The sequence below is a fragment of the Varanus komodoensis genome, unplaced genomic scaffold (assembly GCF_004798865.1).
Source record: "Varanus komodoensis strain SLA01 unplaced genomic scaffold, ASM479886v1 scaffold29_1, whole genome shotgun sequence".
NCBI lineage: Eukaryota > Metazoa > Chordata > Lepidosauria > Squamata > Varanidae > Varanus > Varanus komodoensis.
In genome coordinates this window covers 10,864,825-10,881,054 of record NW_025335759.1, presented here as the reverse complement: position 1 = coordinate 10,881,054, position 16,230 = coordinate 10,864,825, and the positions used below count along the sequence as shown (strand labels likewise).

Sequence of the window (16,230 nt, the reverse complement as noted above, 5' to 3'; positions counted from 1 at the left end):
TTGCTTGGCTTCTTCCAGAGAATAAGAGATCCCTGCAGATAACCAGGCAGGGAAGTACTTCCAGACTGAAGGAAATGGTTTCTTTTCCTCTCTTTATGCCTCACCAATGAACAAGAAAATTATGTGTGGGCTGGTGAACTAGAATCTTCTCACAGTTACTGAAATGCAAGCACCTATACATACGTTGCAGTGTGAGCATAATGTGGTAAGCATTCGCTTTGGGAACCCAGTGCACCTTGGAGTGGGACAAAACATATCAAGAGCAACTTTATTTTGTTTGATTTTGCTCTGTCAGAAGAGTCACACTTGATCATTATGGGCTTATACAAGTGCTGTGATTTAAACCCCAGGCAGCAAAAGTCCACACTGCTTCAGTGTCTTGCTGCACCTTAGAGTCCGGGCACCAGCATGCCTGGAGCTGCTGTGAGCAAGAAACACCTGTTGCTGATGCAGCTAGGTGTGTAATGGGGGCGGCTCTATCTGGATATCGGGCAACAGATTGCAGCTGGTAATGATGTCTATCTTGTCTGCAACAGCACGTAAGTCCTCCAGGACAAGCCGGATGTTATGCGAGGCACTGATGATGCCGTTTTGAGAGTTACTGAGCTGCCCAGTAATGGCCCCGATCTCTCTGACGGCCGTCTGGTACACCTGCTTGATGGTGCTGTTGACATCGTAGTACAGGCGGGTGTTACTCTCTATCAGCTTCTGCTGCAGCAGGGTGCTGTAGCGCCCGTGGTGCTGGATACGCAGGGCGGGCTTCTCCTCGACGGCTGTAGGAGAGCCCAGCTCTTCATTCCGGAACACGACCAGCGGGGGCAACTCTGTGCTGATTAACTTAGGCTTTGCTTTTGGGCCAAGGGGTCCTGCATCTTCCTCCTCGTCTGTTTCAGAAGCCTCCCCAGGGACTTTCACCCCATAAACAGGCGGCAAGGAACCACCCGGCACAGAGGTCAGATACACCTCTTCCTCTGAATCTGTCTCCGAAGCTTCGCCCTGGACTACAGTCCTGTGCCTTGGAGCAGTCATGATCCCATTACCTTAAGAGGGAAAGGGAAGACAGTTTAGGGTAAAGAACTTGGAAGAGAAGAGGCCAGAATCAGCTCAAATGAGCCAAACGTAGGAACTGCTTCCTCTGGGCAGGCTGCATGTCCAGGATCAGCATCTTCCCCCAAGCGCCGCAGGGATATCTCGAGAGGGCAGACTGTCAAAACGAATTGGGGGAAAGCAGCCCCCCGTGAGCCCCCCGCTCCCGTTCAACGACGGTGCACATCTGACGAGTGCCCACGAGAACACACCAGCGAAGGGACACCTCTCTCCACCGCGCCTTCTGCCTCATCCAGTCCACACCCTTCGCGGCTGTACACGGTCTCCCTCACCGCCCCGGACCCCGGCCAGGCTGGCTGCGACTAACGGGACTTGGGAGTCCAAGCCTTCCGGAGGGCAGCAGGCCAGGCAGGACCGCCCCGCCTCCTCCGCACGCAAGGCACCAGCCTGCCGCCGCTCTCCCGGGCGGCCCCGGCGGCCACCCTCGCCCCAGCGCGGACCCCCTGCCCGCGTCCCTCTCGGCCGGCCTGACCCACCCGGCTGGCCGGAAGCGCCGCGGGCTGCAGTGGAGCCGGTGCGCACAGATCAGCATCACATGGTTGAGCCATGCGAGTCATAATCACTGTCAATTTTCCTTCTACGGCCCCCCGCGCGCGCCGCCCGCCCCTCTCGGGAACGTACCCGCCACTCCGCTGCCCACGGAAGAGCGCCGCCACCTTGGCGGGTCACGTGACGCGGCCTGATCACGTGGCGCGCCGCCGGCCCCTCCCCAGAGGGAAGAGGCTTCGCCCGCGGCTTCGGCGGCGCATGCGCACTGCTGCCGGAGTAGGGGCGCGTCGAGCGAGGTTCTTGGGGGGCTCGGTCCGCGCGCGCCCCCCCCCCCGCGCCAGCAGCCTCAGGTCAATGCCCGAACCAGGCTCCCTCGCACAGGGCTTCGCAAGGCTACTGCAAGCCTGGCTGGGCGTGCCCCTGAGCCTGTGCAGAGGGCGTTTTCTTTCGGTTCTCCCTGGGAAGGTGCGAAGAGCCTCCTGCAGCCGCACGCACAGGTGCCAGTGATGGGCGGAGGAAAGGAAGCGGAGGGTAGCTTGTGTTTCGGCTCCAGAAACATGAATGCCTGTTATTTACCCTTTGTTTCTGCCCAGGAACTCGAGGCATGCCCTCCCTCCATTTTTATCTTCACAACAGCCCTCTGAGGTAGGCTGAGAGTTAGTGACTGGTCCGAAGTCACCCAGCAAGTCGTGCTTACTGTAAGGTTTAAGCCCATTAGCCACATTTGGACGTGTGTGTGTGTTTGAGGAGTGTATTAATGACTGCTTATGACATAATCCTTTTAAAAGGATTTATGTTGAAAATGGTGGCTAATAGCAGGAGCCAGTGTGGTATTGTGGTTAAGAGCTGAGGGTTTTTTAGTCTCCACTCAGTCATGGAGCTTCCTGGGTGACTTTGGATTGGTCATGTAAGGAATGAAATCCAAGCAATGACCAAAGGGAGGCAAACTACCAAGCAGCAGCAGTTCAATACGCTCTGGCCATGGACCAGACGCTCTGGTTTGGAGACATGAGAAGTGGGGACAGGTACTTGAGGCAGGAAAAGTGAGTGGGATTTATTATTTACTTATTTAAAATTTTTGTATCCCGCCCTTTACAGTGTTTCAGGGCAGCAATAACATAAATAAGGCACGACAGCACAGTAATATATAAAATCAACATTAAAACAATGCTAACTTTTAAAATGCTGGGAAATAAAAAGGATTCAGAAGCAGAGGAGGCCAAGCCAGGCCAGAACTGGGTCAGGCAAAATGCAGGCACTGGACCTCAGAGCTGCTAGCAAAGACCAGTATTGCCTGAAACAGCTTCTGGTGGATTGGGCTTCCTTTGATGTAGCTTGTCCCCCAGGGCTTCCAGCTGGTGCTCTTTAGGTGGCTGTGTGCGTGCGTGCGTGCGAGTGCATGCGCACCTGGGTGTACCTGCAGGATTTGGGACTGATCCTGCACCACAGTGCCAGTTCCCATTCTGGGCAGCAAATGGAACCCTGCAGTGGCCCAGATCCTGGCATTTGGAGACAGAATGGGAGAAAGGAAAAGATGCTTTGCAAAATCACCATTCTCAGGAAGGAAAGCTTGCCCAGATGGCTAGCCTCCTCTTAGCCCATGCTTTTCATTTTGTTAAGATTGATTTATACGTAACGTGCTGTTGCCAATCCTTGAGCATTTAAATGCTCAGATATTTTAGGCAGGTGAGCTGGGATCTATTCTGAAGTTTCTTCTGGGCGTGAAGGGGTGTGCAAATATTTTCTCCTTCCTTGTCTAAGGCTGATTCAATGTTTTCAACTATAAAAGCTGTCCTTTTTTGTGCTAAGTGCCAACAGGTGGGATCCAAATTGGCTCAGAAGCTACTCAGCATGTCTTGATTCAAAACAGGAGGTGTTTCCAAGAGGTGGGTGTTTGCTCTGCAATGCACATTGTGCAATAGACGAGCCTGGCTTTGCTTCAGACATTTTCCCCTGTCAGTTATCTGGGTTGTGCAGCTCTCTTGCTGCTCATTCCATGGAAAGCGGGAGAAGGGAAAGGATGACTTCCCACATCCCTTCCATCCTGGACCAGGCTCTCTCTGTTGTTGGAGGCCTAGTCCTGCTCTGCCTAGTTGTGTATGCTGGCCTGGGCTTGCTGTACAGAGTGAGGGTGTACATACTGTCCGTGGTGTGGAAAGGGGCACACCTGTCGCACTATGGACCCTGGGCAGGTGAGTGCTGTGTGCGTACCTGTTTTCCTCCTTTGTACGCTACAGGATCCCTCGAATCCTCACCTTCCCAGCCCCCTCCCCTCCCTTTGAGCCCTCCCCGAGGTTGTTTTCCCAACCTTGGAAAGCAAGCAACATGGTTCTTTCTGCATTGCTTGCCATGGGTCAGGGTGCCAGTTCCCAGCTCTGCAGCCGGAGCCTGTTTATGACCCCAGAGCTGCAAACCTGAGCTATCCTACAGCCCCACAAAGGCTGTCTAAGGTCCACAGGTCCGTTCCATCACTGTTCAAACTAAAGTTTTAAAGACACAATCCAATGCATGTTTAGATCGAAATGAGCGCCGCTGCTGCCAGCCTGTGTAGGACTTGATCTGTCTGAACGTGCATCGGGTCTCCCCCTTAATGGATGAAAATGTATTGTGGTTAATTGGACAGCAACTAAAAAACTCTTGTGATTCTTTCTGTAAAGATGCATGCATTAATACCTGGAATTGTAGCTTGGTTGTAGGCGTTAAGATCACACCTCTCCTTCTTAGTGTTCTCAGAGAGTTTTGCAGGAAGACGGGCCATTGTTAAACCAAATTAAGCCTGTGGTGTGGAAATACCCCAAGATTCAATCGACAAGCAGCTGAAGAGGGGCAGATCTTCCTGAAGCCGTTCAGGACAGAACTCCTGCCCTGTCCCTTCTCGTGCTTCCCAGTTTCCTTTGTGAGATTGGTGTTCTTTTGTTCCTGTTTCATACTTCACGCATAGCATTCCCCATTTTACCCCCACACCTCTCTGTCCCGCACCAGATGCAAAATTGCTTATTTCCAGGTTTGAGAACACGACTGTCCAGCAACCGCTTAACCCGAGTTCTTTCCAGCATATTTCCTAATGTTTAGCAGTGGACCCTGTGCGCATTCATGTAGCAGCTGCCAAGCCCATTTTCACATTTGTGGCAAAATAAACCCCTTCGGCTTAGCTCATCGTGTGCCTAGCAAGCGCTGACTCGTGCTTCATGTTGGATCCATTGCAGTGTATAAAGTCCCCTAAGAGGAACTCATTTCCAGGACTCCATAGGCTTCCCACGAAACAAATTGGTGCAGAATTCCTCTTCCTCCTCTCATGTGCCTTCCGTTGTCTTTGCAGTGGTGACTGGAGCCACGTCCGGCATTGGAAAAGCCTATGCCCATGAGGTTAGTAAACTGGGGGCGGAGTGTGTGTGTGTGTGTGTGTGTGATTATAGGCATTTTCTTGGCTGAGGCAGCCCGTGTGCTCAAAGAAATGGAGAAAGAAGCCGTTTGTGAGTGATTCACAGGTTTCCGCTGCCACTGCCGCTGGGGGCATGATTTCTCAAAGACCAGGTGCCTTGGAAGGTGAAGTGCTCATCAGGGTGAACCCCTTCCTGCCTGCCCTCTGGGACTGAAGATGAGTAGGGACCTGCTCTTCCCACCTGTCCCCCAAAAGCCCCCAGAGCAGGTCACAGGGCTGAGCAGGTGCCCGGAAGCGTAGCCAGGCTATCCTGGCCTCAGCCTGACAGCCCCTCCTTCTTAGAAGCAGCAAGCCACCAAGGTGGGTTACCTGACACGGCCAAGCACCTCCTCAGTCTGAAATTGAAATCCATCCCATTAAATGGGACCAGATGGTGCTCTGGATAGCTCTTCTTCTGGAGGTGCATTAATTCCGGTGTCCAGTGCATCTTCATCTTCAAAATGCGGCATATTGACTCATCACAGCAGACTGTGAACCACGTGGAAAAGCTCTGCTGGATGACTTTGAGGTGATGCCATGGCAGTGGGAAAGAAGAAACTGCATCGTTGCCTCCCTTGTTGCCCCGTAATAGGCTCAGAAATGAGCTCTTGGCCATGTTTAGTCACGTTCAGCACAAGTTTTCCTCTGTCGGAGAGCAAAAGTTTCACAATGCTTTGGAAGGGACAAGAACTTTCACACACAATTTGGAAAGATGGACATCTGTTCTAAACAACCTGCCATAACCAGTTTCGCATTCATAGATAAGCAACCTCACCTAATTGCATTAGCAAAAACTAGAAGACGCTGCAAAGTTTGCGCAAGCTTTGTGCCTGTGTTCTGATCTTTTGCGTCTAACCTGGCATTTTTCCTGTAACGCTCCTTTTCGCCAGCTCGCCAGGAGAGGCCTCAACGTGGTTCTCATCAGCCGTTCTCTGGAACGACTGAGGCAGGTTGCTGCGGAAATCGGTAAGTGGCATCTGGTGGTCCCAGGGGGATGCTGAGCCCGGCTCTCCGAAAGAAGGTCTAAGCCTTTAAAAGTGGTGATGGGGTGGAGGAAGGAACAGAGCAGGGGATTATTGGGAAAGGCTGTTGGGGGGTGTTGGGGAGGCACTGAAATCAGTGCAGCCTGAGGGCTGAATATCGCTTAGACCAAGTGAGGTGGTTGTTCTGGAGAGGAGCTTCTAGCAGGAAGAAATCCTCTTGGACAGAGACAGCAGCCACAGCGTCTCTTTTTTAATGACAGGGTTGCAGATGCAGTGGGATTTGGTGTCAGGATGCAGAACTTGGCTGGGTGGATGGTGAAATGTGGGTTGGGCAGGATGACTGAGCTGGGAGCAACTCTGCAGAGTCTTCAGCGGTTGCTTTTGACACCGTCGGGGCACACACCCTGGAAAAAGGCATGTGTATCCAGGCTCTCTCCGGAGGAAAAGCAACTGCAGTTAGAATCGTGGAATAGAAGGGTTGGCCGGGGCCAGGAGGGCTTTGGGTTCAACTGCCTGCTGTTGCAGGAGACCCAGTTAAACTGTCCCGCTCCACTGAGATGGTTCTTCATGTGCTGCTCCACCATCCTGTTCCTGAAAGAGTTTTCAATTGTGAATTTTAAAGAATGATTTTAATACTTACAGCTGGCTCAGAGATTAGAGTGTTGGATGGGGCGCAAGAGATATGGCTTCTACTCCTCACTCAGCTGTGAACCTCCCTGGGTGACTTTGGGCCAGTCACTTACTCTCAGTCTAGCCTACCTCACAGGGTTGTTGTCTTCTCAATTCCTGATTTAATGTCTTAGTTGAGTCTCCCTCCCTCTCTCTTTCTCCGCCTTTGCTTCCTAGAGCAAAAGCATGGCCGGAGCACTAAGGTGATCCAGACAGACTTCACAGAGGGCTCAGAAATCTATGCGCCCATTCAGGCTGCTCTGCAGGGCCTGGAGATTGGCCTTCTGGGTAAGTCTTAACATTGACAGCATCATTGGAAGGGATTGGACATGACCTGGAGCCTGTGGTTAAGTGGATGTGCTGAATTCTAGAAGCATAGAAAGAGCGCGAGTCAGAAGGGGCCTCCCGGGCCATCTAGTCTGACCCCTGGCTCCAGCCGCAACTCTGTACTCTCCGACCCTGCCTCTGCGCCAATGAACCTCGCAGGGCAACGTAATACTCCCACATGCAAGAACAACGGCCATTCTTCTGACGTGGCCCATTTTTTCCATGTTTAAAAGATGGAGTATACTTTTCCAGTTAATAAGTATTCTGAACAAGAGTATGTGCAGCTTACTATGTGTGGATTATGGAAATATAAGTGCAGGCTTGCCTGTTTCATATTTGCATTCTTTATTCTGGACACACTACCTGAGTTTTTGCAGGAAAACTGTCTTTTAAACTGAAAACAGTGTCGTGTCCAAAAAGGAACTCTCAGCAGTTGCCTCTATGCAAGAGAAAGTCATCAGAGAACAGTGCACGCTCTACCTGTTGAACAGTGGAACCCCTCCCTGGTGAACTAAACCTGCTCCCTTTTCATTGAAACTTAGCTCAATGGAAATCCCTTAGCATATAATCCATGTGCAAACTTGGACAGAAAAGGCCTTTTTTCCTGCCTAAATTTGCATTAGACGGTGCTTTTGTTCCTTGGCGGTGGAAGAGAGGTTGCTAATTCATGCTAGGACTCGCTTACATTCTCTGCTCGTATTCTCTATGTTTTTGGTCTTTCCACAGTAAACAATGTTGGTATGATCCAGGAGAAATTTGACGGTTTCTTGAATATCCCTGATGTTGGCAAGGTGAGTCCATTCACAGGCATAAAATAAGGCAGGGTGCATCTTTGCAGACTTAGCAGGCACTGGGTTAAAGCAAAGCTTGTCCTTCACCCCCCACTGGGGCCACTAGGGCCAGATCTGTGGGCCAAAATCCAGGATTCCGCAGTCCAGAGGTCTCCTAGGTTACAATCTGGAGAGCAGAAGGTGATGAATACATCAAAATCAAACCCGTTTTATTTATATCTCACCTTTTTCCTTTTAAAGAACTTGAGGTGGTTTATATAATTCTCCTCCTCCTCCTCTCAGTCTTATCCTCAAAACAACAGCCCTGTGAGGTTGGACGGAGAGTCTGTGACTGGCACAAAATCACCCAGTTGACTTCATGGATGAGCAGGAACTCGAACCCAGATCATCTGAGTTCCAGTCCTGCACTCTTAATCACTGCAGTGCACTGGCTCTCAATACCTGAGAATCCTAAGTGTTCTTTTAAGCCAGGTGAAAGCACCATCCGGTCTGTCTCTCCCCTTTCACTTGCTGTTTCCTGTGACTTTCCAGAGGAAGGGAAGAGAGCTCCAGCCCATCCCATTCCAGGTTCATGACTCCCATTTTCTTTCTCAGCAACAGCCAAGCTTCCCAAAACCCTGATAAGAAGCCCTTTCAAAATAGCTGACCTGTTTTCTTTCTTCTCCCTCTTTAGCATATAAATGACATCGTGAATTGCAACTTACTCTCAACAGTGAAGGTGGGCGAAATGGATTCATTATCCTGTTCCCTTTTGGGGAAGGTGTGTGCATGTTCATGCACAGATGTGGGGTGTGCAGATGTCCCTCATGGGCATTTTTCTGAATCTGTGAGGAAAGAGGTGCATTGTTTGTTTAAAAAGTCTCATCAGCGAACAAACACTTTGGAAAGAATCGTTTGGACAGGACCCGACTCCAGGGTGCTTATGGTCCAAACAGAGGTACTAAGGAACTGGAGGAAAGGGGACATGTATTTTGCATTAAATATTCGAATGAGGAGGTGGCGTGAAAAGCTTGCTGCAAAGGGTTAGGTTTGAGGCAAAAGCAGAAAAGAAAGGCAGTTACAGGGAGACATTCCAGGACATAATCCCAAAGGCAGAAGTGTTCCTGGAAGCAGGGGAGTGGCTGAGATGGACGAGCGAGCATTTATTTATTTTAATTTAAATAAAATTTATTCATTATAAAGAAAGCATGGGAGGGGTTGTGTTTGGAGGGCTGAAGGTTGTGCCAGATGTGGGACTGGATAGGCTGTTAGCTGCCTACAACTGCGAGTGTAGGCAGCCCATTCTGGAAACAATCCCCTGGAGAGAGAGAGAGAGAGCCCGCGTGCGCATCCAGTTATCCCCTCTTTTGGACCTGCAGAGTGGCTCTCTGGGGTTGAGCGGAGCAGGGCATGCTTTGCAGACCCTGAAGCAGGCGACGAGATGCTCTCCCGCTTTTGTCTTCATAGATGACTGAGCTCATCCTTCCTCAGATGCTTGCCAGGTAAGGGGCAGGGTGGGATGTCCTGCCTCACAGAGGAGCTTGCTAGGAAAGCGAGGGCGAGGCCAAAGAATCCATTGCTCAGTTTTGTGAGGTGGTTCTCCAGCAGCCTCCTGGGAACTGGCCAGCGGAGCTCCACAGGCAGGCCTTGGCGCAAGACCCGAACTTTCACTTCTGTGGAATTCTAAAATATATTTTATTTCATGCCACAGGGTATGTCCAGTGCTGCTTGCAGCGCCTCGGCGTTGCAGTCCGAGAGCTGTGGGATCAGGCTTTCCCAGGAGGTAGTGGAGGGTCACTGCAGGCCAGCAGGGAGGTGTGAGACTTTGCCAGAGAGTCCGGCGCAGGCCTGTGGCGCCGATCTGATCGGCTTATGGGAGGGGGAGAGTTAGATGGGCGCTTGGCGATGGGTTTGCTGCATGCAGCCGGCAGTGCTGCAGAAATCGTACTCCGTTGTGCGGCCACTCGTGTGTAAATCACACCGCAAGACGTGAGCCTGGCGCATGACGGTGCTTCACGTTGCGTAAGGATTAAAATGCCATGCGAAAAGGTGCGTATGCACATTCATGGCTGTGAAGATCTGTGTTGCAGCCCGTGGCCTGACAAATCGGGTGTACAATGGCCTTTGCTTCAAAAGTGCCCTAGGTGGCTTTTATTTCTGTGCTGACTTCCTTTGACAGAAAAAGGAGGCTAAGCCCCTTAGTCCAATTTGGGAGGAGTGGACCAGACAACCAAAGCGATGGGCAAGTGCGTCTTCAGTACAGACCTGAACTGGCTTCCTTGGCCAAGCCTGGACTGGGTCCCCGGCTGTGTCCCTGCTGCTCTGCTTTCCGTCATGCTGTATTCTGTGGGCATAGAAGGCAGGCCCCCCGTGCCTTCCCTTTCCCACGTTCTCTGCCTGTTTCTGCTGCTCAGTTGGCTCTGAAATGGAACACACACCGCAAACATTAAAAAGAAGGCGAACGCCAGCCCTTCTTTCCTCTTCTCAAGGGGACCACCGCTCCTCTAGTGCCTCACATGCACTTGGAAGCAATGTGCTGTCGCTCTCCTTCCCCTTTAATTCCTGAGAAAGCGCGTGAACGAGGTACGGGGTGAGCTTATAGTGAAGCCGCTACCCCAGGCACCCCCTGCTCTGGCTCTAGTGCAGCCTGAGCCACCCTGTTCAGAGTCTTCCTCAGAGAAAGCAGCTGCTGTCCTAAGTCACTCTGATGGCTTTCTGTTAGGCGGAAGGGGATCATCATCAACATGTCTTCGACCTCTGCCAGGCGCCCCTTTCCACCGATCACGATGTACTGCGGGACCAAGGTGAGTCGAAGTGCAAGCTTAAGTCAGGAGGGGCAGGGCATCGGGTGCTCTCGCTGGATGAAAAGCAGCCCGGAGCTGCCCCCTTGATCTTGGGAGGCACCCCCTGGACGAGCAAGATCGAGTTTGGGCTTGGGGGTGGCCAAGCCTTGGGCAAACTCCCCTGCCCCATCCATTCCCAACTGCTAGGGAAGATTTGTCCCCAGAAGAAGGATAATTTGGGAGGCAAAAGCAAACGCAGAAAGCTGTGGATTTTTCTTCCTTCTCTCTCAGCTTCATCAGCTTCAGCCTTCTTCAGCAGTTAAAGGTCTCTGCTTGTCTTAGGATGAGTGTAATATTAGCCCTGGTGGTGGCCCTTCAATCCGAAACCCTCCCATCTGAAAATACCTATAATGGGGACCCCAACATCTCACTGTGAAATTTCACTTGGTCTGTGGTGAAGTGCCACCTCCCGTAAATCGGTATCCCCAGGGCCAGCTATAAACATGCAAGACCGATACACAAATGGGCAGGAGCCCACAGAAGGAGATGGGATTCCGGTAGACCCCAGGCAGGCCTCCCCTTGAATCCTCAAGTCTGTGTGGATGCTGGACCGAGTGCCTGGGAGAGACCAACCGCTCGCCAGCTCTTTCTGCCAGGTTTTGGTGATAGATACCGGGTTGGCCCTCTTGTGGAGAAGGGAGATTTTTGGAGTAGCCAACAGCAACAGCACCACCAAACCTAACGAGTAGTCAAAAAACACACCAAAAAAATCTGATGAACCAGAAGAGGGACTATGCATGATTAATCTCACCTCTCCCTGTGTGCAGACAGAGAGACAAAATACACCTTTGGTGCCTTTGCTTTTTGGGAGCCACTCTGTTTCTCCATATCAGTAGCTTCTTGTCCACAATACAAGTTACGCGTCAGGACAATTGAGTTCTGTTGCTTTCAGGACCATCCAGAGCGGCTTCTGACCCACACAGTTGAAGTCTATACAGCTTAGACCAGGGGTCTCAAACTCAACTTACCTGGGGGCCGCTGGAAGAAGAGTCTGGGTGAGGCTGGGCCACATCAAGTATTCCACTCGTGCGGTGGTGGTGGGCCGCTCATCCTGCGTCGGTCCCGGAGGCCGGCCTGGGCGCCGCCGGCGCTTTGAAGGCCGCAGGGCCCCTGCCCCGTGCCCTGCCCGTCCCGGCAATTGGCCCGCGGGCCGCGAGTTTGAGACCCCTGGCTTAGACTGATCTTCTGAACTTGGGTGTGTTCCAGTTTCCAACACATGATTAAATCAATAGGGGCGCCCACTTTCCTTCAGGCTGTCCAGCGAATTTCAGTGGCATATATTGAAAATCCCATGTAGGGCCATACAAGTCCAAGAATGATCCACACTTACAGCCATAGCTGCAGAAATTAAGGGGGCGGGGATGGCTTGGGGCCTGATCTCAGAGGTGTAAATCTTCTGACACTGTTTTCATGCTTCCATTTCAGGTAGCTATTGATTTCTTCTCGCGAGCTTTGGACATGGAATATGGTTCCAAAGGCATCATCGTGCAGGTACTGTGCATGGACCTCATTCCAAGGAAGGGTAACCCCATGCTTTAAATCAGTATTCCAAATCTTTGCATTCCGGTCAGGTTTTGCTTTGGTTTTTCATTTTATTTTAGCAGTGGGTTTAAACTTTGGAACTTTCATATTGTGCCATGTTGTATTTTATGAGGTTAATTGTCGTGAACCTAAAATAAATTGAGTGGGGCAGGCATAATTTTCCTGTTGATGTAGAACTGCTGATGCAGTGTCTTTTTCCAGTCAAGGTCTGTGACTAAGACTGGGTTCTAGACTGAAGCGGGACCGTGGCCATGCTGTGGTTAGGTCTTCATGCCCCAGAGGGATCGGGGCGTGTGATGTGGGGCTGCAACAGTGGGCAGTCTCTGCATACACTCCACCCATCCTGCGAAGAACCTGTAAATAACATCAATTTATTTTTGTTTTCTTAGGTATTTGTATTTTATTTGTGTAAGCCGTCCTGAGGCTCTTGCAAAGGACGGCATACAAATATCTTCAACAGACAAACAAACGGATCAGCATTCAGGCAATTGTGCTCGCCACAAGATTTGCCTCTCTCTTTCTCCCTCTGTCCTCCAGGGACTCAGCAGCTAAAACGGCTTTCCTCCCACTACCATGACTACAAGCCCTTTCTGGCTTGCCATGGCTTTCCCCTGCTTTTTGCATGGATGTGCCCCTGTCAAAACCCCATGGAGAGTCTGTCAAAATAAACTTTTCAAAGGAGCCGGAATTTTGACAGCCAGCTGGCTCCTGTAAAGAAGCCGCTGGCTTGCACTTTTCCACCTTCCTGAGCACCTAGAATGCTGGGGAAAGGTAGCTAAGTGAAAGTACCCACGGAGGAGCAAGGAGCGCTTGAGGATCTTGCTGCAGTGGCCGCAGCCTGCTTGCTGCTCGTTCACGAGCAAGGATCAGAGATCTGGTGCAGTTTGGTGTCTCTCGACAGATCACCGTTTCACAGCTGTCAAGACAAACCGGAGTTAGAACTAAAGCTCTGGGAAGTGTCTCTGCACCTGCACTCACACAGCAGGGGGTGCCCTGGCTGTTGCCATTTTGGACCCGCTTGAGCAAGTCCAGTAATTGCAAGAAGAGCAAAGAGCAGATCTGAGGGGCGGAAAAGGTGCCACTCGGGCACTTTGAAGGAGCTGTAGCGAGCTCCCAGATTGGAGATCACTTTTCGTCGTCTCCGGAAAAAGGAAGAAAAACGGGCCAAAGGGACAGAAACTCTGGGGCGAGCACAAAAGGGCTCGTGGGTGCAGTGAGGGGCACAGAGGTGGAACTGGTCGCCCCAAGGCTCTGCATGGGCATCTGTGGGGCGTTGGCCTGAAAGAGCAGGGCGACGCAGCAAGGGGTTCCCCCGCTCTCCCCAAGTGTTTCCCTAGCTGTTCCCCAAAACCCAGGGTGGGGTTTGGACAGCAGGCTAGCCCACTGCAGGCGCAGCAACCATTCAAGCAAGCCCTGGGCTGTCCGGAGCTGGTCCGGCAAGGCGACCCCCTGCAGCTTGGCACCCCGGTGGACTGTGGTGATGCCGTGTGTGAAATGGACCCCGTTTGCCCTCTGCAGTGTGTGAGGCCTATGCTTGTGGACACGAACATGACCGGCTGGTACAAGTCCAAGTACACCAAGTTCTTCATGAAGCCGGCGGAGGCGTATGCCCGCGAGGCCTTGAACACGGTGGGGCTTGCGAAGAAAACCGCCGGCTGCCTCAGCCACAGCATCCAGGTAGGCCCTGCGGGGGGGGGGGGGGGGGGGGGGGGGGGGACCCCCCCCGGCCCCCCCCGCGGCGGCCCGGGGGGGGGGGGGGGGGGGGGGGGGGGGGGGGCTCATGGATCGCTGCACGCCGGGCCTTGTTTGTGTGTCCCATGTTGGAAGGAGCGTGAAGCACCAACGTGTTTATTACACTCCCCGCCCCCCCGCCAGTTAAGCAGCGTGCCTGGCCCTTGCATGCCAGAGAGGTTTCTTAGACGGTGTCGGAATGTTTTTCTGCTCAGTTCAGCACCTCTCCTGTCTCGGGCAGGGCTTGCCCTTCACCTGCTACCTGCCAGGGCTTGTCCTTCCAGTGACAAAACTATCCCAGTGGAGGATAAGAGGGAGAGCATGGGGCCATGTGCCTCTCCAATCCCTGGGAAGGCCTCGCCACACCCTTGGGGCCAGGAGCTTTAAGGGGAGGAGGAAGACTGGCAGCTAATCTCCCCTTTAATTACTGTAAGCGTCTTTGTACAGGGTTCTCCCTGCCCTGCCCACCAAAAAGCATAATCAGCCAGGCCTTACGAAAACGTTCAAGCTGCTTGTTCTGAACACGCTTTCCCAGACCGATGAGCTGCAAAAGTAGTTTATTCCTGACATTGAGAAGGCACGGGAAACAACCCTGGGCTGTCAGGAATTGTACAAACAAATACAATTTGTCTTCAGATAGCCTAGAAAGATTTTGAATATACATGTTCTTTCTCAGACAGTAAAGGTCGATCAAAGCTACCTGGAATGTACAGGCTCTTATGGGGAAGTTTAAGGACACTTTGGTTTCCAAAAATCGTAGGTTGTAGAGTAGTTTGTAGTTAACATTTTTGTTAACTTACCTAATAAGTCATGATTATGAAGCCCATCATAATGATGGTGTTATGCTCCATCAAGTCATCTTCAGCTCATGGTGAACCTGTGAACGGAAGACCTCCAAAAAGTCCTATCCAGGACAGCCCAGCTCAGCTCTTGTAAATAAAAGGCTGTGATTCCTGGATGGAGGTGACCCATCTCATTCTTGTTCTTCCTTGTCTGCCCTCGATTTTCCCCAGCAGGATGGTCTTATCCAGGGAGTCCTGCCTTCTCACGATGTGCTCAAAGTTGGACAGCCTCAGTTTGGTTACTTTAGCTTCTGGAAAAAACTCTGACCTGGGATGATCTGGGGCCCATTTCCTTTACTATACATTTTTTCCTATTGTGTGATGGCTGAGATGGATTATTTCCCACAAAGTTCCAGCAGAAGGAATATAATTTTTTTTTGCCTGTTTGGAACCTGCCTTTATAGATCCCCTTCTGCTTTTTCTCATTGGCACCAAGTCCAGAAATGGTGCGAAAGGAAAATAGCTGCTTCCTACCCCGACATGCAAGCAAAACAAACATTCTGGACTTACCTGTCCAGAAGGCCAAAGGGCATATTTGCCCCAGACATCTGCTGACATTCAGATATTTAATGCATCGTGATTCTCTTCAAAGGATCCTTGAGAATGGCTCAGAATTCTTTAGTCAGAACCTGGAACTCACCAGACAGTTGCCCTCCTTCCAGAACAATTGCAAGGCTACCTGAAAAGAAAGGCGATATTTGAAACTAGTTTCAGTCCGTGGTATAGACTGACACTGAAAGTTCAGTTCTTCCTAAACAGGTGTGGGAAGTCCTGTTGCCAGCGCTTCAACTTAAAAAATGTTTTTCCTGTTTTGTTTTTATTCAGTTCTTGCTTTACAGATGGCTGCTTCCAGAGAAGTTCCAGTTTACAACTGATGAATTCACATCACTACTGCATGCATTGAAGAAACTGGAAAGGTGCAAGAAAACCTTGCCCCTTGCAGATACTGCAGAAACTTCTCTTGCGGGTGAAAAACAGGACTTCTGAAAACAGGTTACGATAACTTGATGTACATTAATGGATCATTTTAATGGCTGTATTGGATAATTCCTTACTGTTTAAAATACTAAGGGCCTTTAAAAGGTTGCTAATTTTTGACTGCCAGTGTTGTATAGTGCTTTGAGCATTGGAGTGGGGACCCAGGGGATCCAGGTTCTAGTCCTCACTAGATGACTTCGGGCCAGACACCTAGCCTAACCTACCTCACAGGGTTGTTGTTGTGAGGATAAAATGGAGCTGTGTAAGCCGCTTGGGACCCTCATGAAAGGAAAAAAGGTGGGATATAAATGCAGTGTTATAATAATACTGAAAATGCAGGTATTATTCAGTGTTGTGTGGCTTGCATGGCCAATCCATCTTCCACACATCAATTCTGGCATTATAGCCCAGGTTTCTTCTGATGGCTTATAGCATGACTTTGCGTAAGCTGCACTTCCCCCCACAGGATGCCTTTTACGTGTGCTAAACTTGTGATGCTTTTCTGCAAGGGGAGAGGAGCAGCTTTGG

General features: G+C 51.2%; 2 protein-coding genes across 8 annotated transcripts; one reads left to right on the top strand and one right to left on the bottom strand.

Annotated features, from left to right (window-relative positions):
- Positions 1 to 254: 254 nt before the first annotated feature.
- BLOC1S3 (biogenesis of lysosomal organelles complex 1 subunit 3) lies at positions 255 to 1,777 on the bottom strand. Of its 2 annotated transcripts, none has more exons than XM_044435222.1 (2): positions 1,729 to 1,777; positions 255 to 1,040 (listed from the first exon to the last, which is right to left on the bottom strand). In XM_044435222.1, the coding sequence occupies exon 2, from the start codon at positions 1,027 to 1,029 to the stop codon at positions 454 to 456; it is 576 nt and encodes a 191-aa protein (XP_044291157.1). In that variant the 5' UTR covers positions 1,030 to 1,040; positions 1,729 to 1,777; the 3' UTR covers positions 255 to 453. The 2 variants fall into 2 exon arrangements, with proteins under 2 accessions (XP_044291157.1, XP_044291158.1); XM_044435223.1 differs by lacking the exon at positions 1,729 to 1,777 and adding an exon at positions 1,299 to 1,322.
- Positions 1,778 to 1,886: 109 nt separating this feature from the next.
- On the top strand, positions 1,887 to 15,828 carry LOC123025897 (very-long-chain 3-oxoacyl-CoA reductase-like). 6 transcript variants are annotated; one of them, XM_044435034.1, is made up of 13 exons: positions 1,887 to 2,061; positions 2,190 to 2,241; positions 3,406 to 3,482; positions 4,916 to 4,962; positions 5,908 to 5,983; positions 6,847 to 6,957; positions 7,723 to 7,787; positions 8,461 to 8,505; positions 9,234 to 9,268; positions 10,489 to 10,570; positions 12,035 to 12,100; positions 13,670 to 13,828; positions 15,550 to 15,828. In XM_044435034.1, exons 2-13 carry the CDS (start codon positions 2,201 to 2,203, stop codon positions 15,709 to 15,711), a joined length of 966 nt encoding a protein of 321 aa, XP_044290969.1. In that variant the 5' UTR covers positions 1,887 to 2,061; positions 2,190 to 2,200; the 3' UTR covers positions 15,712 to 15,828. The 6 variants fall into 6 exon arrangements, with proteins under 6 accessions (XP_044290969.1, XP_044290968.1, XP_044290970.1 ...); XM_044435033.1 differs by having other exon boundaries at positions 1,887 to 2,093; XM_044435035.1 differs by having other exon boundaries at positions 1,918 to 1,946.
- The last annotated feature ends 402 nt before the right edge of the window (positions 15,829 to 16,230 follow it).

Bases quoted from the DNA above. Each gene is read 5' to 3' on its own strand.
- BLOC1S3 (XM_044435222.1), bottom strand. From the start codon at position 1,029: ATGACTGCTCCAAGGCACAGGACTGTAGTCCAGGGCGAAGCTTCGGAG.
- LOC123025897 (XM_044435032.1), top strand. From the start codon at position 2,578: ATGGACCAGACGCTCTGGTTTGGAGACATGAGAAGTGGGGACAGGTAC. The intron at 5,984-6,846 runs GTAAGTGGCATC...TTTGCTTCCTAG, and splicing joins GCAGGTTGCTGCGGAAATCG to AGCAAAAGCATGGCCGGAGC. The intron at 12,101-13,669 runs GTACTGTGCATG...TGCCCTCTGCAG, and splicing joins CCAAAGGCATCATCGTGCAG to TGTGTGAGGCCTATGCTTGT.